Source organism: Glandiceps talaboti, chromosome 10, assembly GCF_964340395.1.
Source record: "Glandiceps talaboti chromosome 10, keGlaTala1.1, whole genome shotgun sequence".
In the NCBI taxonomy this organism is placed as follows: domain Eukaryota; kingdom Metazoa; phylum Hemichordata; class Enteropneusta; family Spengelidae; genus Glandiceps; species Glandiceps talaboti.
Window position 1 is genome coordinate 13,265,366 of NC_135558.1, and position 22,193 is coordinate 13,287,558.

General features: G+C 37.5%; 2 protein-coding genes and 1 pseudogene across 3 annotated transcripts; 1 reads left to right on the top strand and 2 right to left on the bottom strand.

Moving 5' to 3' along the window:
- Positions 1 to 2,618: 2,618 nt before the first annotated feature.
- LOC144440616 (uncharacterized) lies at positions 2,619 to 5,629 on the top strand. The gene is made up of 3 exons (XM_078130001.1): positions 2,619 to 2,636; positions 3,072 to 3,075; positions 3,762 to 5,629. The coding sequence occupies exons 1-3, from the start codon at positions 2,619 to 2,621 to the stop codon at positions 5,627 to 5,629; spliced, it is 1,890 nt and encodes a 629-aa protein (XP_077986127.1).
- Positions 5,630 to 7,770: 2,141 nt separating this feature from the next.
- On the bottom strand, positions 7,771 to 16,646 carry LOC144441499 (uncharacterized). Of its 2 annotated transcripts, none has more exons than XM_078131086.1 (5): positions 16,568 to 16,646; positions 14,845 to 14,927; positions 11,692 to 11,846; positions 11,067 to 11,163; positions 7,771 to 8,188 (listed from the first exon to the last, which is right to left on the bottom strand). In XM_078131086.1, exons 2-5 carry the CDS (start codon positions 14,879 to 14,881, stop codon positions 8,049 to 8,051), a joined length of 429 nt encoding a protein of 142 aa, XP_077987212.1. In that variant the 5' UTR covers positions 14,882 to 14,927; positions 16,568 to 16,646; the 3' UTR covers positions 7,771 to 8,048. The 2 variants fall into 2 exon arrangements, with proteins under 2 accessions (XP_077987212.1, XP_077987211.1); XM_078131085.1 differs by having other exon boundaries at positions 11,067 to 11,166.
- A 1,501-nt stretch (positions 16,647 to 18,147) lies between these two features.
- On the bottom strand, positions 18,148 to 22,193 carry LOC144440617 (flavin-containing monooxygenase 5-like; annotated as a pseudogene).

Below are 22,193 nucleotides of genomic sequence, written 5' to 3' on the forward strand. Positions count from 1 at the left end.
AAGGAACGGTGAAACCCGGATGTTATACATGTTTCAATAGAAAGTGTTCATTAAGGCCTAATAAAAAAAAGTTGTTTGGTTCCGGTTACCCGACCCCACCTTTTTTTACGTATTCGAGAAAAAAATAATAAAATCGCGGAAATCGTGAAGTCATGCGTGTACAAGAAATAGTGGATGCGGAAACTGACATCAACTTAAAAAGACAATATAAAACTGTTCTTGTATTAATCTGTAATGGCTGTACATCTGATGAGAAGAAACCATTAACACAGAGACCATGTGGAAAACAACTCAGTGAAAACATAACTACCTGAACTAGACACTCACATATGAAAAAAATAAAAATAAAATAAAAAATCTACCTACCCCACGTATTTTAAAATTGAATTATGTATTAAACCCGAACCACACATTTTTTTTACGCCTAAGTGTATATATACTGTATATACAATTTGATGTCTGAAGCACTGTTTATCAAAATATATGTTGTGTGTATTAATTTGTGAAATTTCAAATGGTACTAAAGTAATTTATCGACATTCTCATGTATGTTCATTTCGCAGAAACAAGAAAGAGGCTCTTGCTGAATAGCAAGTCCCATTTCTCGCAATGACGTTAAAAATTTCCTCCCCTACCCAGTAGATCATCGATTTTCCTCCATCATGAGGCAATGTTCTCTTGTAAAACACCAACTGTATCGTTGTCAGGCAGATCTGTTAGGCCTAATAAAAATGTGTGGTTCAGGTTACACTCAATTTTAGAATAGGTGGGGTAGGTAGATTTTTTCTTTTATTTTATCATATTTTTTTCCCATGTGTGAGAGTCTAGTTCATGTTTCCATTGTTTTCCAAATGGTCTCTGTGTTGTTTATTTGTCCTATCAGATGTAAAGCCATTACAGATTGGCAGAACAGTTTTAGAGTGTCTTTTTAAGTTGATGACAGTTTACACATCCACTATTTCTCGTGAGACTTCACAATTTTTACGATTTTATTTTTTTTCTCGATATACGTAAAAAAAAGTGTAGGGTCGGCAGTGAAAAGCTAGGTGGGGTCTGCGACGTCCTGCGTACGACTGCATATAGCAATATGTACAGGGGACGTTGGGGTTATAAAGATTAACCATGCATCCATTGGTACGGCCCTGTATCAGAATCTCAAAACTCACCTGTCTAACATTGCTTGAACTGCATAGACAATAAGATAGGAGAAATAGACAAGAGACATAGTGATTAGGATGTTTTTTAAATGCTATTATTTTTGACCACCTGTTGCACTGGATATATTGACACTAACCATACTGTATATATAGCAGTCATATTTTGAGATACACGCATATTTCGTTTAGTCGTTCACAAACTTACACTGATGGGTTATCATATTAATTCAGAGTCATGTAGCATGATAACTATGGTAATTTGTAGTTCTACAACCCATCTTTTATAAACAGACGAAAAGTAAAAAAAAAAAGAAAAAAGGAGAAGACGAAAAGTGCCTAAAATAATAATCGTCGACCTTTAAACACGCTTAGAGAGCAGCAGCACAGAATGTTTCTCTCGCTCGGTCTCTGTCTCTCAGGCTTTCTCAGTTTCTCTCTGTCTGTCTCCCCACCCATCTCTCGTCTGTAGAAACGTTTGGTTTATTCATAAGTTTGTAGTCAGGTAATCTCGCGATGAGTACTAGGAGTGCAGTGACGGCCCAGTGGTGGCAGCCCCAGACGAAGCGGCCGATACGCATACGGAAAAGGGGATGTTTTTCGTCGGCCATTTAGGACCGTGGAATCCTTTTAAAAAAAAGGTACGAGAATAGGGGTAGGATGCCCCCTTTCTACTCTCTGTCGGTAGAAAATTCCCGACGAAGGCCCGGGGACGAAGGTCCCGTAATCCAGGACTGTACATTGTCAAGATCAGCGTGCTAAGCTTATCCTACGCTCACCCCTTAAATTAATGCGATTAAAATTTAGTATGTTATGACTGTCTAAATATGTGGTGACACTCCTGAGGAATAAGGGTTTTGCAGTCATTTTTTCCCAGATTCACTAAAAAGGGGATGTTTTTCATTGAAATATTCCGGGAAAACGGGCACATTTGAAATTTCAGCTATCTGAGAATGTGTATTATATATATATATATATATATATATATATATATATATATATGTGGCTTCGTGTTTGTTGTATTTAAAGCTAATTTTGAAACCTTGAAAAGTAAAACGTTGCCAATCATAAATTTAAGTTGGTATGTTTTTTTTCTGATTTACATACCATGATATAATAAAGCAAACTTACATAAGGCCTAACAAAAAAATGTGTGGTCCGATTATGCTCAAGTTTAGAATAGGTGGGGTAGGTAAATCTTTTATTGTATATATATATATATATATATATATATATATATATATATATATATATATATATATATATAACTTGGTGAGTATCAATCTGCTAAGACAGTGCTCTATACCGCAGTGGCAGAGCGTAATAGTTAAACTATTACGCTCTGCCACTATTACGCTCTGCCACTGCGGTATAGAGCACTGTCTTAGCAGATTGATACTCACCAAGTTACATACGCTCCTCCTCCAAGTCGAGCACTCTACTCAACCAGCTACCAGACCCAGAATGGAACAGCCACGAAAGGTAAACCTGACAAAACTATATATATATATATATCATAAGGGAGTGTTTTGTTCAGGTAGTTATGCGTTCAGTTGTTTTCTATATGATCTCTGTCTTATTGGTTTCTTCTTATCAGATATACAGCCATTACATATTACAATAACACTTTTATTTTTTTTTAATGATGTTAGTTTCCGCATCCATTTCTTGCGAGACTTCATAATTTTCGCGATTTTTTTTTTCAATACGCAAAAAGTAGGGTCGGCGTGAAAAACTAGGTGGGGTCGGGTAACCGGAACCAAACAATTTTTTTTTGTGTAGGCCAAAATAACTATCAGAACTTTTTAAATCGAGTGAAATTAATTAATAAATCTTACAGCATACAAAATCACAATCATTACAGATACACAACTAACCACGACAAGCTATCAACAATTCTACATTGTACGTTCACAGGAAGGTAAGGCTATGCAGGTAATTCACCTGTCAAGTTTGTAGCGAAAATAAACTAAATGCACCATTTGCCTTTATACTAGTACCAGGATGTGCATGCATGGTTTGTATGCGGTGTGCATGTACGCACTTGTTTGCGTTACTGATAACCAATAAACGTACAGGACATCTTCATCCTTCTTCTACACTAAAAGAACTAATAAATTCTTATAGACTGAAACACTATAATAGTAAACAACAAATCACTAAACCATAAACGCATGTGACTTTAGGAACTTCGTATCACCTACCCCCAATCCCAACCCCCACCCCAATATGTTTATGTGTTGGAAATTGAAGGATTTCATCTTAATAACTTACTTGTAATTTTAGTCCCACTTACTGCCTTACACACAGTTCTTCCACGTTACAGTGCGGTAAGAGTACCCTTAGCCGGCCTATCCCTACTTGTATGGCTGCAGTGTACTGAGTTACACTCCCCACATAGGGGAGGGGGGTCGACTACCAAGAGTCACATTTAAGCTATCGACCTACCACACACCTTGCAAGCAGGGCTACACGTGGCCAGAGTGTAGGTCACTCATAGATCCTTTATTCGTGAAATGAGTACACAAATGGATACACTACGTAGTAGTTTTAGGGTATGACTATTTTAAATGATAATTGTCACTGTCACACTTCATATCTTTTTAGATTATCTAAAGGCCAAAAAGATAACTACACACTCTTCCAATGACGACAAATCAGGCTGGGTCAAAGGTGAACCCAAGACAGCACTTGTGATTGGAGGACTTGGTTTCCTTGGTTACCATCTCAGCAGCCAGTTGTTAAACGACGGTGACGATGTGACTATATTGGAAGACATTGGCAGCAGTGTTGATGATCAAATGAAACGAATGAGATTGGATGAGATTAACCGTAATTTGCATTACAAAGTACATATGATACGAGGAACAGCATGTGACTCCAACATTCTCAAGAAACTTTTCAACGAGAGAATCTTCACCCACGTTATATATGTCCCTCCAGACGCCAATAGGGATATCTTAGAATCTACAGAATACGCGCACAGGACGATTGGATGTGCTACTGTTCTCATGGAAACAATGAAAGACGCTTCTCTTAATTCTCTGGTTAATTGTAGGCTTGTTCTGGTTACTACAACAGAGCTGAAAGTATACAAACCCAGTGACAAAACACCATCTCCGCTTCCAGAACAAACAGTCATACTGCAAGGAGATACAAATGCAGGTATTCTACTTTCCCTTGAACACTTTGCTTCAGTTTATAATCATTTGTACAAGATACCATACACTGTGCTAAGAGTATCAAACATCTATGGACCATTTATGGATTATTCATCTATCATTTATCGCTTGGTAGAGACTGTTTTGCATCCTCTACAGAGAAGTAATGGTGACACGAATTCGACAGACGTATTGTTGGATTTGGTTGACAGGGATCCAATTGCGCTCCAAGAAAAGCATGATTACTTGGGCGTGAAAGACGCGGTGAATTCAATAGTATCTGCTATTGAACAAGGAAACCTATGCAGAGTCATTGAAATCAAAAGCGGAGAGAAAACTACTCTTGAACATATATATTCTATAATTCAAAATGTGCGTGGATCGCTATCCAGTCCTAGACACCTTAAACATTTATCAAATAGATATACACGCGAGAAGGATGTAGTTAAGAAAAGAGAGACGAACTCCGTGGATGCCAGAATCAGAGAAAAATACCAATCAAGCCAAAAGTCGAGTCTACAAATCGGAATTCAAGAATATATCGCATGGTACGAGACTTTTCGAGATCGCGTGGTACCTAGCGGTAAATCTGATTACATATTTTCCTGTTACTACACATCAAATTTTGACCCACAGCGAAATGTGCACATACGCAAAGACAGATTTGAATACATGAAAAACTGGTTATGGAGCGTACAGGATCTCGGACTACAAGCCGTTATCTTCCACGACGGTTTAGGTACCGATTTCATCGAAGCCATCGAAAATGACAACATCACATTCGTTTACTCGCCATTGAAACGACGCACCACAAATGATGCCCGTTTTTTCGCATACCTCGATTATCTAGACGAACACAAGAGTATTCAAAGAGTGTTTCTTACTGATATTTCAGATGTTAAGTTTCTTCGCAACCCCTTTGAACTGATGGATTTATTAGGTGATATTCTTTATGTTGGCCTTGATAATGACATCTTTCCAAATATGGAATCAATGGACTGGTTATACAAACGAGTTATTGAATGCTTTGGTGTCGAATCAGCAGAGAAGGGAGACTTAGCATCGGTGAAAAATCTTAATCGTGTATATAATGCGGGAGTGATTGGAGCCTCACGATATATGATGTTACAACTTCTTGAACAGGTTACACAGGCCTTAAACGGGACACCACGAGATGTTAACTGCAATATGCCGACTGTGAATTATGTATTTCATAAATATTTCGATGATCGCATTTTTACAGGTTTTCCACTAAGCAGCAAATTCATGAGAAGGCGGGAAACTGGTATAGGTGTATACGTGCTACATAAATGAATGAACAAATGTCATACTATTTTAAAGAAATTATCATATGATCGAATAGCATTATTTTATTCGTAGACAATATTAAATTATACATGAGTAAATGTTATTATATGAAGCACACATTTGATTATATGGTGATCATATTAATGTTGCGAGACATAGAGTTGAACGGTATAAGTATGGATAGTTCTAACGTTGCACTCTAGCACTCACACTCTCATACTCTCGTACGGGATCGTTCAGGTCCAAGTCGGGAATTAGTCACAACTGAGAAGAGATTTCGGCCTGCCAGACTCACCTACCCGAGAGCTTCTGGATGTTTAATTCTCATCTTTAAGTATACTTCCAATATAATGGAATTTACACAACAACTAAAAATAGCAAATCACACCCTAAGATCATGCCATCATAAAAGTTATTATGGATAGGTTCACCAAGATTATTTTCTTATCAAAAGTCAAGAAACGCTTCCTTTTGTCAAAGCCTGGAAAAAATTCAAGAACCTCGATTTTCACACGAAAAATTCTTCCCTAGGCGCATTCCACTTCATAATATAATCACGCTAGAAAAGAATCAATACTATGCTTTACACGGATGTACACCAACTTGATAAACCTAAAAATCAAGATTTGTAAATCCACTGATAGATTTGCATGAGTAATTTGGAGGGAATGGAGGGTACCACTCAGGTTGGTGGATACATACATGCCTTGCCGGTAAATTTTTACATTGGTTAAAACAGTTACTATGTTATCACGTCATCAGTTGATATTGATATGGTATTTGTATAATTCTACTTCATTGTTTATCAGTTCTGTTTGGTATGGTACTGGTGTAGTTTTACTAAATAATCCATTGTGTTACATTATCAGTTGGTTTATGTCATTGACATAGTTTTATTACAATATCTCGGTTCGTTTTTTATGGTATTTCATTCGCATATGTTTATTACATTTCTATGATTATCTCTTATGCTACGCTAATAAGTTCACCTGATACAACTTTACTATATGGCCATTTTCATACATTTTCAGTTGCGTTTGTTATGGCAATGTTTTACTACAACTGCAGACATCACATTGTGAACGAACGGAATCTTTTACAAACAGGCAAAGTAAACAAATGGATTGGATCAATAAACATTTGGCTCAGCATGTTGGAACAGAGATACTTGTACAACACATCATGGTTTGATAACAACAGTTTTATGACCTCTTTACGTGTGCATCAAATGCCAGGGGAACTTCTAATTTGTTTGTGAACATGAATTATTATGTAAAATGGCCATACAGCTATTCTTATCAAATGATGAAATGGAATATAAGTCTGTGTACTTCCAACAAGCTGTGCCAAGTGTTATTAATCCATTTGTTTACTTTGCCTGGTTTCGTTCATCCACGATGTGATGTCTACAGTTAACTGTACATTATCAATTGTGATACATGTCAGTTTATCTATGTGATATGCTATCGGCATAATTTTACTACATCATCTATTGTGATACGCTATCGACATAATTTTACTACATTGTAAAACGATAGTTTAATTTGAAATTTTATTTGGCATAACTTTCCTTCATTATCTATATGATTCGCTATTGGTTGGGTTTGATATGCTATCGGCATAATTTTGCTACATCATTTTTTGTGATACGCTATCGGGATAATTTTACTACATTACCCATTGTGATACACTATCAGTTGAGTTTGATACGTTATTGGCATAATTTTACTACACTTTCCATTGTGTTACGTTATCAGTTGATTTTGAAATAATATATGCATAATTTTACTTCATTAAGTTGCTACAAAAATGTTTACCCCTTTATAATTATAATTATGCTAACATAAAATGTGTTGTTTGTTTTATTGGAAGACTATAAAATTAACTTGATTGTGACTCTAGTATAAACCCCTCTGTCAGTACAATTTATTCATTTTTAATTTTAACTATTTCTTAATTTATTGATGGCAATGCATCCATAGAATGGGTTCCTTAAAATTGTAATAGTACAATTACATTATAGATACATGAAATGTAGATACAGTTAAAATGAAAATAAAGTGCACAAAACACAGAACATACGGAACACCAAGAAGACTGGCAGATTGCGATGGATTATTAGATTGATGAACTTTGTGACAGTGGATGCCCTGTATCTGAAGGATCAGGAGTGGGCTTTCAGAATGTGAAATTTTGCCCTCGCCTTGTGTTGATGAACGGTATACTTAGTTGTTATGAGCTCTAATGTTATACCATAGTGTGAATAAACAGTGTCGGAGTAGTCAAGGAGTGATCGAACTGTAGCTGTGATGATATTCCTGTGGACTCTATCAGAGATACAGCGTCTTGTTCAGGTAGATGTAATAATTAGTTGATCACCACATGCCCAACAAAGTTAGGCTATAATGCTTTGAGCGTTTGAGTTTTATTGTATTATATACATGTAGGACAAGAGCATGGCCAAGCCAACAACCACTGAACTCCCAACACCAAGGCTTTGTGAACCGTTGCACAAATCAGAAGTACAACTTATACAATCCATGCAAACGTCACCATTTGGGCTTTCTGAAATGGAAGGATAAATTGTTATATTAACAGCTGTACTGCTAGTATACAACTGGTTCTGCTCCCCTGCTGGGGACAGGTGGTTCCCTCCTAGTTTTGACTTTCTCCCAAATGTAGACTTTCCAGTGTTAATTTATCTTAAACATTACCAAGGTGTTATCCACCATTTTGTTACCACATACAAGTATTGGCCCCATGTTTTATTTTGTACTCTATAATTTCCAAGCTGCCAATTTTCAACTCTTTGGGCCACAGTAGGCTCAGTCAGGATCTGACATCACATATCAAAAGTCACTTATAGCTGTTCATAAAAAATAGCGCCAATGGCATTGTAGTACAACAGTATTTGGCTGTTGCTATGGGCATGGTCTTGTTGCTAGGCATATTTGCATACATTTTCGGAATCTATTTTCACTTGCCTACCCTTCTCAGTTTTCATCTTTGCAATATAAAACATCATTTAGATGTTGCCATAGGTGTGGTTTTGTTGCTAGGCATATTACATACATTTTTTTTCTTTATTCACTTACCTACCTGTCTGATGTCATCCTTGTAAAATGCATTATCACTTCACTATTGCTAAGGGCAGGGCCATGGTTGCTAGGGCCAGTTGTGTCAAATTGGTTTGAACAAAAACAGCAGATAATACCTCCAGAAACATCCCTATCAAGTTTTTGTCCAAATTTGATATATTTACACCTAATTTGCATATCACTGATGACATCATCATATCAAGAATACATGTTAATCTAAACATCCCTTAGAACATTCCCACCACATCTCAGCCACATCTGCTCAGACTTTTGACCAAAAAGTCACATTTTAGCCCAAATTTGCATATCACTGATGGGGTCATTGTGTCATGAACAATTCTTAAACTAAACACCTCCAGGAACATTCCCACCAAATTTCAGGCCAATCTGGCCAGTACTTTTATGGTTTAAGTTTTTTGACCAAAAATCACATTTTTGACCCAAAACGTCTCTGATCTTTGAATAATTTCATGTTTACACACCCTAAGTAATGTACCCACCAAATAACTTCAGTTCAGTTGCGCTAAAAAAAGGCATCCTCAACTGCATTGATTAGTATTCCAATAGCATATCATGGGCGTGTAGAATATGAGGCTGAAATGTATATGTTCGGTGCCAAATTTCTAGCTTGTGTGTAGACTTTTGACCCCTATCTACTTTCTGACATAAGCATGAACCTTTTCCCCTTATTTCCTGGCTAAAATGTAGGATTTTGACCCCTGGTTTCTTGTTAAAATATAGGCTTTTGACCCCACGTTTCTTCACAGGGGACCCAGGAACCGTGTGACAAACAAAACAAAACAAATAAGTAAATAAAATATCAAATAAATGACAAATGAACAAGCAAACAAACGACAAGTATAGGGACAAATAAAATAATTAATAAACCAGCAAATAAACAGATACTCCTGGGGGTATACTAGATATGTCTTTTATTCTATACCCATCACTATAAAAAAAAACATATCTAGTATACCCCCATGAGTATCTGTTTATTTGCAGGTTTATTTAATTATTTTATTTGTCCCTATACTTGTCGTTCGTTTGCTTGTTCATTTGTCATTTATTTTATAGTTTATTTATTTATTTATTTATTTATTGATTTGTTTTGATTTGTTTGTCACACAGTTCCTGGGTCCCATGTGGTTTCTTGCTGAAATGTAGACTTTTTGACCCCAAGTTTCTGGCTTAAATGTAGACCTCTGACCCCTAGTTTTCGCATCATAGAAGAGTTTATGCTATTTTGATTCTTCTAGAGTCCACCTGTACTAAGTTTCTAAATATTACACAACCTAATGAAAATTGGGTAGGGTAGCCAAGTGAATAAAGATTCCAAAAATGTATGTAGATATGCCGAGCAACAATACCATGCACATAGCAACAGCCAAATTATGGTGTATATAAAAAATAATAACAGGGATTAATAGCCAAGCATTAACAAATGTAAGCAAATATGCCCACCAACAAGACCACGCCCATAGAAACAGCCAAATACAGCCGTGCTACAACGCCATTGTATTGGTGCTATTCTTAGTTATAAATCCTGGATAGAAGTTTCCTTCACTCTGCAATAAGAATGTGGAACAACCTTCCAGATGTAGTCGTAGGAAAAATTAACAGTGATGGTATCCAGTCTTTCAAATGCCGAGTGCACAAACACTTAATATAGCACCATTGACAGGCAGACTTTAATCCTGTGTAATTCATGTAATCATGCTTCATGTTATCTTTGGCAAGGTATGATACACTTGGTGAGGGGTGGAATGCATGACTGGTGATTCAAGAGATGTAGGCAATTCACCTGGCTTACTAGAGCACTTGTGAGCTGGCTGGACCTGTTCCTTAAACTGCCAGAAAACAGTGCAGTAAGACCTGGTGCTGTAATTCTCTAGTAGGGTCTTGTTCTTTTATTGGTCACTTGGGTTTCCAGTAATGCATTTTGCCTCCTCTGTAGAACGTATGGATATTTGTACACTTGTATGTCTCATGTATTTTTGATTCCTTTTTATACTTTACTTTTGTCCCTCGGACAGGACGTAAAATAGAGGTCCCGTGTATTGGAGTGCAATACCCAATGCACGTTAAAGTACAATGTACACCTTTCGTAAAGTGTTGCCGTCTTACATTTTTATTTTTTTTTGTTATTCTGAGCAGCAGCGAACCAATTTGCTTGGCCAATTAGGAGATCTCTTTGTCATTTATTCCTGAAGTGGCTATTGTTCGCAATTGCACTACATATACAAAAAAAAAAAAAAAAAAAAAAAAAAAAAATCCACAACAGATCCCTATATCTGATCCATATGACCACTTGAAATAGAGTGAGGTATCATTATTGAATGACTTACCATCAGTTTGTGGGGAGCATTCACGTTCGCATATACCTTTACTTATACAACCTCGACTGAAGCTTTGAATAGTGCCATCTGAAGATTTGACAGAACCCTTCTACAAAAAAGTTTAAAGAAAAATTTGTGAATTTTAATGATATTTCTCTGACTTCATAAGGGAATAATACCAATGTTGTCAGTCAGTCACTCTGTCTGTCTGTCTGTCTGTCTGTCTGTCTGTCTGTCTGTCTGTCTGTCTGTCTGTTTGTTTGCCTGCCTGAACAGCAGACAGACATACATCCATTGCACAACCTTGTTTTAAAATTGACGCATTCAATTGTTATTATATATCTACTGAGGCAAGAATTTCCTTAAAAAATGAACAATTAAGTCCTAGAAAAATCAATCAAATTTCACTTGATTTTGAGATGTTGGTTTGTCTTTTGTGTTTTTTGATGAGATAACACAGACTCACATGTATGCACAGGAGCAAATATAGATAAACTGACGGTCAGAGCAACCAATACGATATAATATTCCCAGCATAACTAATAGTGATATTCATACCCGATCGCAGGTTTGTTTGAAATATAAAGGTAGTATTGTCTGAAAGGCTAATCAAATATATAGTGTGCAGACTCACAAAACAAACTTGCTTAGCTCCAGGTTCTTTCCCTTCATGAACTACAGGACATGTTATTTCTCGGTAGCTACCAGTCCTACAAGATGATGAATCGCTTCCATCTTGACACTCATAACATTTTAATGCCATTGTTGCTCTTGCAAAAAACAGCATTGCTGTGAATGATAACGATAATATTATCTTAAAAACTGCAAATACACTACTTACTACATTGTTATCCTGTAGATGTCCATCTATCTATATCATCATCAGCAGCAGCATCATCATCATACCAAATATTTGGTTTGAACAATATAAAGTTTGGTATGCGTATTTTATAATATACAAATGAACATAACAGATAAAACGGTTTTTTTTTTGCAAAATTCATCGTATAGAATTAATATATAATTAGTTAATATTTTATAACTAAAACGGAACATGTCATTACAAAATGTAATATTTTGGTAAAATATCTGTGCCTTATTTTTAATGATTAGCGTTAAAGTGTACATGCAAAGGTACATACTTTTTTTCGTAATTATGTTTATTTTGCCATAAAAATAAATGAAATTGCATTCATACCTCTAAATATTGCGCGCATTGGCAAGAAAGTCGCAAAAATACTTGCCCCCTTAATCCCCTGTGCTTCGACTAACTTCGGCACCGCAACCAGCTCAAGAAAGGTGTCGAGGTCCCACGTGTTACAAAAGCCTTCTAAGCCTTTGTGTAATGTTTACTTATGAATTACTAATGACGCTTGCATTATAGTATTATCTGTAACTGTACATATTGTGGTGTACCAGTTTAGTCTTCCGACAACAATGGTTCCTTGGTGTTTTGTCGGCAGCACCCGCAGTGAAACATCACCCTACACATATTTCCGAGTGATATAACTGAGTAGGTAATAATGGACGAAGGCAGTTGAAATCACGTAAAAACTGGACAGTGACGCCATACAGTGAAAGTCGGTAAATGTTACCGGGGCCGGGGTTCTCCACGCCACCGGTGTAGCCATGATCAAAGCGAAAAAAGGAAGACAATAAAATAATTTGAAATGATGTTTTCAAGAAAGCAAGTTAGCTTCATAAAATATTTTCATTACGATAGCATTTGTTTTTAAACAATGCGTAGTCCGATTGTATGTTTTGATTTCCATGTTGCTGGGAGTCGATCGTTTTCATTGTGATACATCACATACATCGTCGGAATCATATCAAAGTAAAAAGACGCAACGCTCATTATAATGTTGCTATTTTTGTTTCCATTGTTTTGTCTACATGAACAATTACCGTGTCATGCCAATCACATGTCAACACAGCAAAGCACAGTCAGCACTAAGCTTCACGCTCCCAGGTCAAATAACTTCCACAACGTAAGACATGTCTATCCATAAAAAACTCAAACAAAAATGGTCGGAGACAATACACACAATACACCACAGTACGGCCGGCTTCAGTGAACATGGGCCGTGCTTTGAAAGAAGATGAAACCACTTCATGTCACTGTGTGGATGGTAATGAACGCAGTAAAAATGAAATAAAGTACGTGTACACATAGCTTTCAAGAGGGACGGTTATCCAACAAAACGTTCTGCTCTAACGAATTTGTGGGTCTACTTTCGCGAAGATTTTGAATGGTCATAGATTGAATGTACTGTTACAACACGCTACATTTGAACAACTTGAGAGAATATTATGGGGAACTCTTGAAGCCATTCTCATTCTCTGTATGTTTGATGGGTATGGAAATATTACATAATTTTCGTTTCGATTACATTGTCTGCAGGAGCTGTTTCCACCCATTGAATAGTTATGTCAACAAAGGACGCTGATAACAGCATCCACTTTATGTAAACAACACGGCTTCACTAGGACATACTCATTCACCACCAGAGGAACTATCGTTACTGCTAGCGGTCGGTTCGAATGAATTTGGCTAAATCACACCATCAGATGTTAATGCTGGAGTGTATTGCTCTACGCTTGAGGAATCTGATAAATATTCAACGTCGGGTTCTGGCGAAAACGGGTTTTGAAGTTGACCTTCTGGTTCGACCATAATGGCTTTGCATGTAAAGATACACTGACGAATGCGTTTGTGTTCCCGAAGTGACGTCATAAAGTTCCAAATCCTGTCCTATCCATATGCAAATGAGAGGTACTTACCTGAAGGTGCTCTGTGGCTGAGCCAAGAGTGCCTCATTTTTCGCGCAATTTCTCGTGTTAGAATTATATTGTACTATTACAAACCCGATTTCCTTTATTTTTATGGCAAAATAAACATAATTACGAAAAAAAAGTATGTACCTTTGCATGTACACTTTAATGTGAATGTATTTTCCAATATCGTGATCATCATCATCATCACCATCACCACCACCACCATCATCATCATCACCACCATCACCACCACCGCCATCATCATCATCATCATCATCATCATCATCATCATCATCAATCATCATCATCACCACCACCACCACCACCACCACCACCATCATCATCATCATATCAAAATTGTGATACACTCCTGGTGTTGCGTTCGTTGTGGCTATATGTATACCTAAAAAGCTCCATGCACACAGTAATTAATAAATTCGCGTTGACATGCTTGTATTGGTGTTGATGTGGTAGCTGTGCGGTAACACTGTCTGTAAGAGTTATTAGCATTAAGGACAACAAAGCGCAATGTTAAAAGAGCTAACCCAAAGACGTGGAGAACAGGCGAAAGTGTTTCTGTCTGAAGCACTCAACGTAAAAGTTAAGCTCCTTTCCGAATAACAATTAAAGCATAACCAGATCAGCCAGATAATTTCATGCGCCCACTCTATCAACACTCATCATGATACCAGCCAAAACAAATATATACAAGTTTTGTTTATCCCGTGTGCTCCAGCTATTGGAATATCCAAGAAAGAAGTGTTGAACAAATTGAAAATTTCTCCAAATCCCCTACATAAAGTTCTAGGTGTCATCTTGAAATTATAGCGATGCCATTATTCTAAATATAATTTGCTATAATTAGTCTTCACCCTTACTAATACAACACATACATGCGCACAACCACAGACAAGGAAGACATTTCTGTGGCACATCATGGTGTAACGTCCGTGTTATCGAATCATCAAAAATTGTTATAAAAAAAGTAGATCATTAAGAACCAACCACTTACCTGTAACCTGACAGATAACTTTGATTAACATGTCCATCTTTTTTGTGTTATCTATTCAACACAACACTTGAACCTTGATACTTCTGGAAGAGAGGAAATCACTTGACCATTCCAATGTTTATCTTTCTACCCTACACGGGGGGGGGGGGGGACGCGGGGGGGGGGGGGCTGTAGTCCATACCTCCCTCTGTCATTGGACAGCTCTACCGCCAAAGCCCACGAACCATCAATTTCAATCAAACTTAGCACAAATGTACGACACCACAGGGCAAATAAACATGATATTCATACATTTATAACTCAAGTGTCTACACCAATATCATCATAAAGTAATCTTTCTGATATATGAGACACTAACCTATGACCTTGACTTTATATTCAAAGTCATTTAGCTTAAATTAAATTAAAAAGATTTGTGCATGGTATAAACACCATTCAAGTGTATATTTTGTCTGTGGGGAAAATGACCTTGAAAATGAGCCCAAATAATAATTACCAACTTAAATTGCAACAAAGAAAAGCTACCATCACACTGACCTTGTCTCTTACATCAACGTCTTGTGTTATACATAGTTCATGACCATTTCCCTTATCATGGGGATATTAATACTACCGAATTAACATAGAAGTGTTGTTCGAAATTATACAAACAATCTCAAACAACTAGCTGAAAGTGTCTGAGACACAATTCAATATCTGTGATCGGGAAATCTATTACGTTTTGCAATTGATTCCAACTCAGATAACTATGGTCTATGGTGGTATGAGAGTCAAACTCCCTCTCCTTTTTTAGCACAACTGAATACTAAAGTAATCCAGTAGGGCTATAGGCATCACAAAATGTGTGTGTGTGTGTGTGTGTGTGTGTGTGTGTGTGTGTGTGTGTGTGTGTGTGTGTGTGTGCGTGTCTGCGTGTGTGTATTGGTAAACTACTTAAAGTCAAAAACTGCCTGACCGATTGCCTTGAGATTTGGTGGAGACATTACTTTGGGTGTCTAGATGAAAAATTGTTCAAATGAAAGTGATCCGAACAGTGGTTTTCAATTACAGAAGCGGAACAATACTGCATGACATCTAAAAAAACAACTTCGTTAGTGGAAATACACGCTTTAGATAAGAGTTAGCGTCTATAGTGGCAACCACTAGCATCTAATTAGGTAATGGTGACAATTTTATTGCCTTAGAATGAAGTCTTTTATTTTTTTTCCAATTCCGAACTGTCAGTTATGCGATCTAATTTCTGACCACCCAACATTCCACTACACATGTAAAACCTCACCATGTCGACCGCCACAATTGTTGAAAGCTTTCATGACAGCTAAATATTTTTTTTAATGCATGTAAGGTATATGTAAGTGTTTTGCGTGTATTCAGCTAAAATAAACCGATTGCTGAAATACAGATGTTTTTACACATTTCTACTGACGCAGACGAAACGTTTGAAACAAATATATCTTTCAGTATACGTACCAAGCAGGCTGTAGCTGTAAATTCATGCTTATAAATGAATTATCCATACACGGGTTCGAGTCATGCCCACTCAGAGTTTGATTACATTTACCAGTCTCTTAAAAAGGGTGTTGTTTAGTTTGACCAAACAAGGCAGATCCCCCCCCCCCCACCAGACACTCATTTTTCCTTCAGCATTTTACTCAACACTTGCCCTGTTGTAATTCATGTTGCATTAGTGAAAAAATAAATGAATAAGAAATGTATGACCTACTTTACAACAGTCAAAGTAGTTTCTCAGGCTGTCTGTCTGCCCGTTCCTTGCATGCAGTCCGCCGTTGGTTGTTGTGTACACGTCTGTCCGTGTTATAGTGTTTTTTCTCCAGCCAATGCATTGCACGTTGCCAAGGTTACATTTATCAACAACACATGAATGCATGGCCAGGTATCAATTAAATATTGAGAAGTTAGCAAGGTGACCTTAAATTCAAAATAAAGGGTACGGGTGACTGACCTGCATGCAATATGAGGTTCAGGAGAATTGTGCTCGTAATCGCATTTGCTATACAATCGTATGCAGTTCATTCAACTGTATTCTTTATTAATCACCAAGCTAAGTTCTCAAGTTAGTTGACACCCAAATGTATTCATGTGTTGTTGATAAATGTATCCTCAGCAACGTGTATTGGCTGAAAACTCCCAAATTAACACGGACAGACGTGTACATGATAAGGGGGGGGGGGTGCTTTACTTAACGGTTTCTATGCACATGCGTAACAAGATAAAGAACTGCAAGTTTATAGAAGGTTCTATAATGTCTATAGACATATGAAGTGATACCATCAATAATACATATCATCACCAGAACAACTTAGACTAGATATATTTATTTAATGACTACTTAAGCTACAGTATTACCAATATATCTATATAAAACTATGCATCACCTGTCTGTACTGTAAAGTGTGGGTTTTCCAATTATAACTATACCGACCCTAGTTCAAGCTGCCGACCCTAAACATTTTTAACTTTCAAAAAGGTAACAGTGGTGAGCATTTACTTCTATTTCCATGTAATAATTTCCCCAAATATTTCTGGTACTTTTTTAATAATCCAGAGAAACCAAGTCTTTCAAGGCTGCAAGTTGAAGAGTACAGTCTCACTGTCTGCATATTGTTTATATGTACTTCACACCCATTTGTCTTCATTTACTTCTTTTATACTCATCAAAACATCACCAAGCCACCACAGAAATATTGCGACCAACGAGTATCTTATCTCAGCAATCTCTTAAAATATAAAATAAAATAAAATTCCGACCTACCTACCCTATTTTCTGAAGTCATGTTATCGGACACAAACATTTTGTTTTAGATTTGCCTTATTACATAATGCATTAAACATCATGACATAATTTTTCGTGATCACTGTCTTTTTAATTCTTTTTCTGTTTTTCCTTTCTGTTTGATTGACCAAATAAACACGTTTTCAATTTCAATCCTACAAATTCAGTAATATGTATTCCAGCTCATTGTTAATTAAAAGATATTCGTGACTTTATCTGAAGGTAATTAACGAATATCTATTGCTCACCTACTATATATGCATGTCTGTTAACTCCCATGAGGCAACACTGGATAACTGCTAAGAACAGTGAATGTGTAACAAGTTTCAATTTAGTGTTTCTTGACTATTTATTTGCGAATTCATGTGATGTAAAATCATTAAATGACTCTCTAGAACTGCAACTTCATGAATATACTTTCATTTCCCTGAGTGGCAGTTCCCCCCCCCCCCTTTATCCTAGTCAGAAATTAGTATATACATATTTATGAATATCGTTAATAGTTACAGTTAAGAGTCACTTGTATTAATAATACGATATAGAAGTAATGAAAGAACAAGAACAGTTAACACCTTCAACACAAACAAAGCTGAACCCCCCTTTTGTATCAATTCGTTGTTTGGTGATCTGGTACGGGTCGGATACACCACGTTTTCTGGTGACTTCATCATGATGGCCCTAGCCTTTTCTGGGCATGCCCCTGGTCCTGTCAGTCGATAACTTGCTGGGTAGCACGGCCCAAACAGTAAGGTGAAAGCAAGTTTAGGGTCAGTCAACAGTGTCTTAAGAATGTTTGGTTTCGCTCCGATTTGTTCTGCCAATTCTTCTAGATAAGGCAATGGTGGGAACTAAAGAGAAAAGGAAAATTTACCTATTACTGCAGATATATTGTTCTCATAAGATTTGACCATAAGTTATATGGAATACAAACGCTGTGCAAACATTCCGACAAATGGAAAAAAAGACTTGTTTCCAGCTTGCATTGCCACTTTGTTTTTTTGCTAAGATATAAGAACCAGATACACGTTGTAAAACTGGTATGGTTTCCTATATATTGACCCAAACTGCTTCGGAATAACGGTAAAATGATAGAGAATCGGGTCGATTTTCCCTACTTTACCTCCTTACTACTAATTTCAGTAAGTCTCGTGAGGAACAAAAAGGTATAAGTGAGAAAACATATAAGAGACTTGTGTGAGCTAACATTACTATAATAAACAGTGGAATTAAAATCATACCATTCACTTACATGAACTTTGTGTTTTCCAAACGTTTTGTAAAATTTGTTTTTTCGTTGATTTACATCTTCTAACATGGTCTCCTGATCAGGCAACTCGACGACGCCTTTAAAGACTCTAGTGGCCCAACGAGCTTGAAGTTCAACGACTGATCCATGGGACCCAATTGGGGAGACCCCTCCAATCACAGCTATCGTGTTCCTCTGCAGGCGAGGTGGGAAGATGTGAAAATAGAGTTCCAAGTCTTTGATGTTACCTGTAGGAAAAAAGGTCGAAATATAATAGATTGCATTAAAAGAAGAGTATTCGCTGTTACGGCTTGAGATTATATATTATGTATGAAATAGATGCACGCACAGTTATTAGACAGACATACAGACATACAGACATACAGACAGACAGACAGACAGACATACATACATACATACATACATACATACATACATACATACATACATACAGACAGACAGACAGACAGACAGACAGGCAGGCAGACATACATACATACATACATACATACATACATACAGACATACAGACAGACAGACAGACAGACAGACAGACAGACAGACAGACAGGTTACACAGTATATCTAAATACCAGATTTGACTTCTTCCAACGGTAAGTGGAAGTTAAACATACATGAATATACTTTTTTTGACCCAGCAAAGTGACGTTCTAAAGCCATATAAACATGGTAAATTTTATTTTAAAGTGTTTTGTGTCATTCACTTGTTACCATCCTCTATGGAGAACAGATTCCAAAAGGTATATGTAAAAGTGTCCATCACCTGCCAATATGGTACTCTCCACGAACGGAAATTCCATTTTGTATCCAGTGGCAAAAATGACAGCGTCGATGTCACTGACTTCAGAACCATCAGCAAATATCACCCCATTGGTGGTGTAAGTTTGAACGCCGGGTTTACACTTGACCTTCCCACAGATGATACGGTTTTGGATGTCATCATTAATCATGACGGCACCACTTGACATGTGGCGACTACACTTCAGTCCAAGTTTGTCGTGATCAATCCTTGACAGTAGGGTTCGCTCAACGAGAAACTGTCGAATGCTGTTGGGAATCATGTAGTTGCATCTCCTGTGAGTCACCTCGTCAGCGGGTACACCATCCGGTCCCATTCGTAGAATCACCCACGTACCGATACGCATACTCAAGTACACCTTAAAAAGGGAAATTAGTAACAGGATATTGAACATTTCTGATTACGAAAGGTGACAGTCAAATGTCCAATCAAGTCGTGCGCTGCGTTCACCCATCATGACAATATTTGTCTCATCTACTTATATCTGTTTGGCTACATTGCATCTCTTTCCACTCCTGTTTACATATTTCTCAGGTTGTGTAATAGGTTGTGTGCATTAGTCAACCCTTGCCCAACCTGATCAGGTGATTTACTCCCTTGTGTAAACTTATAACACTGCGACAGTTTACGTACTTTTGGTTTCATGTATACTCAATGATTGCCCTTACCTGTATAGCATAGCGACTACATTCGGTGGCCATGTCACCTGCAGAGTGGGATTGCCCTGAGTAGAGAAACACGAAAATTGATGACTTCTACCATCAATGGTTAGTTGAGCCATGAAGAACTCAATTGAGCTCCTTTTGCATGGGATACTCTTTTTCTTAGCACATAGCTGACAGATCATGTAACTATACTCGAATCACTTTCATTTTTACACGGGATCACTTGGACTTTAGGGAATTAGCTAACAGACATCACAGCACGTGCACAGATTTATGTTCAAGCTAAAGTATACAGTAGAAGCATGGCAAAGCAATTAGCCTCTGCTCCGTTCATACGCGACTCCTTGAGAGTGTCCCTTTGCTTCTGCTCTAAGTGTAAACTGCCTTTTATTCTATTCATTAATGTCCAAATTTATATAACGCATGTGTATGGCTGAATAATCAATGCAGACCATATTAAGTCTTGACTATTCCCAACAACATTGACAAATAATCAGTATGAATTCTAGTTATGTGTGAAATGTAGGCTGTTGTCTTACAGACTAAAGTATGCTCATTTGGTCTGATTTCTATACCCTTGAAAGGTTCTACTGACCTTTACATAATGTAGTCAAAATATGAAATTTACTAAAATTATGAATGTCATCTGTAACACATGCAGTCAGAATCAGAATCTATTTCATGAGTGAGTGAGTGAGTGAGTGAGTGAGTGAGAGTGAGTGACTCTCTCTCTCTCTCTCTCTCTCTCTCTCTCTCTCTCTCTCTCTCTCTCTCTCTCTCTCTCTCTCTCTCTCTCTCTCTCTCTCTCTCTCTCTCTCTCTCTCTCAAGTCAGCATGAAGTGGTTAGATGCTTATGGATGTTCTGAAACAGCCTATTTCACTTACCAACAACAAGAACTGTTTTCCCAGCATAGTCACCGGCTCTTCTGAATTCACTGCTGTGGTATATTTCTCCTTTAAAACAGTCAAGTCCTTCACATTCCGGAATAGATGGTTTCCCATACCGGCCAGTGCACACCATCACAGCATCAAAAGTTTCAACTCTTTCTGCTTTCCCATGTTCCTTAATGTGAACAGTCCATTTACCAGTTTTGGTAAAGTCATCAGCTCGTTCGACCTTTGTAATCTCGGTTCCAAGTGTTATGTACTTTTGCAATCCAAAGTGATTTGTATAATCTCTGTAATATTTGAGTACCCATCCAGGTGTCAAATACGGGGGTGCCTCCGATCCTTTGGCATTGGAAAGTCACTGAAACACATCAATTCTTTACTTGCGTTAGTCACTAGGCTTTCGTAGACAGTCATGCCTTCCCCGTCTCTTGATACGTCACTATAGTTCCATATGCCACCTGTGTGTGACCGACAGACCGACAGACAGACCGACAGACAGACAGACAGACAGACAGACAGACAGACAGACAGACAGACAGACAGACAGACAGACAGACAGACAGACATTCAGTCAGTCAAACAGACAGACAGGGACATAGAAACAGAGAGAGAGAGAGAGAGAGAGAGAGAGAGAGAGAGAGAGAGAGAGAGAGAGAGAGAGAGAGAGAGAGAGAGAGAGAGAGAGAGAGAGAGAGAGATATTAGGAAACAGTTTTGCTTCTGTATTTTCACAACAAACGGTAACAGTTTTGTATTGACACTAGAATAGTCACCTCAAAATCGACTTATGAGAAACTTGTGACCATAATTAAAGTCTCACCTATGTCTCTAAACTTCTCGAAGCAGACAGGAATCAGTCCCTCATCAAGGCAACACTTGATGGACACCAAACCACTAACTCCAGCTCCAATAACTGCTACTCGTTTTGATGACAT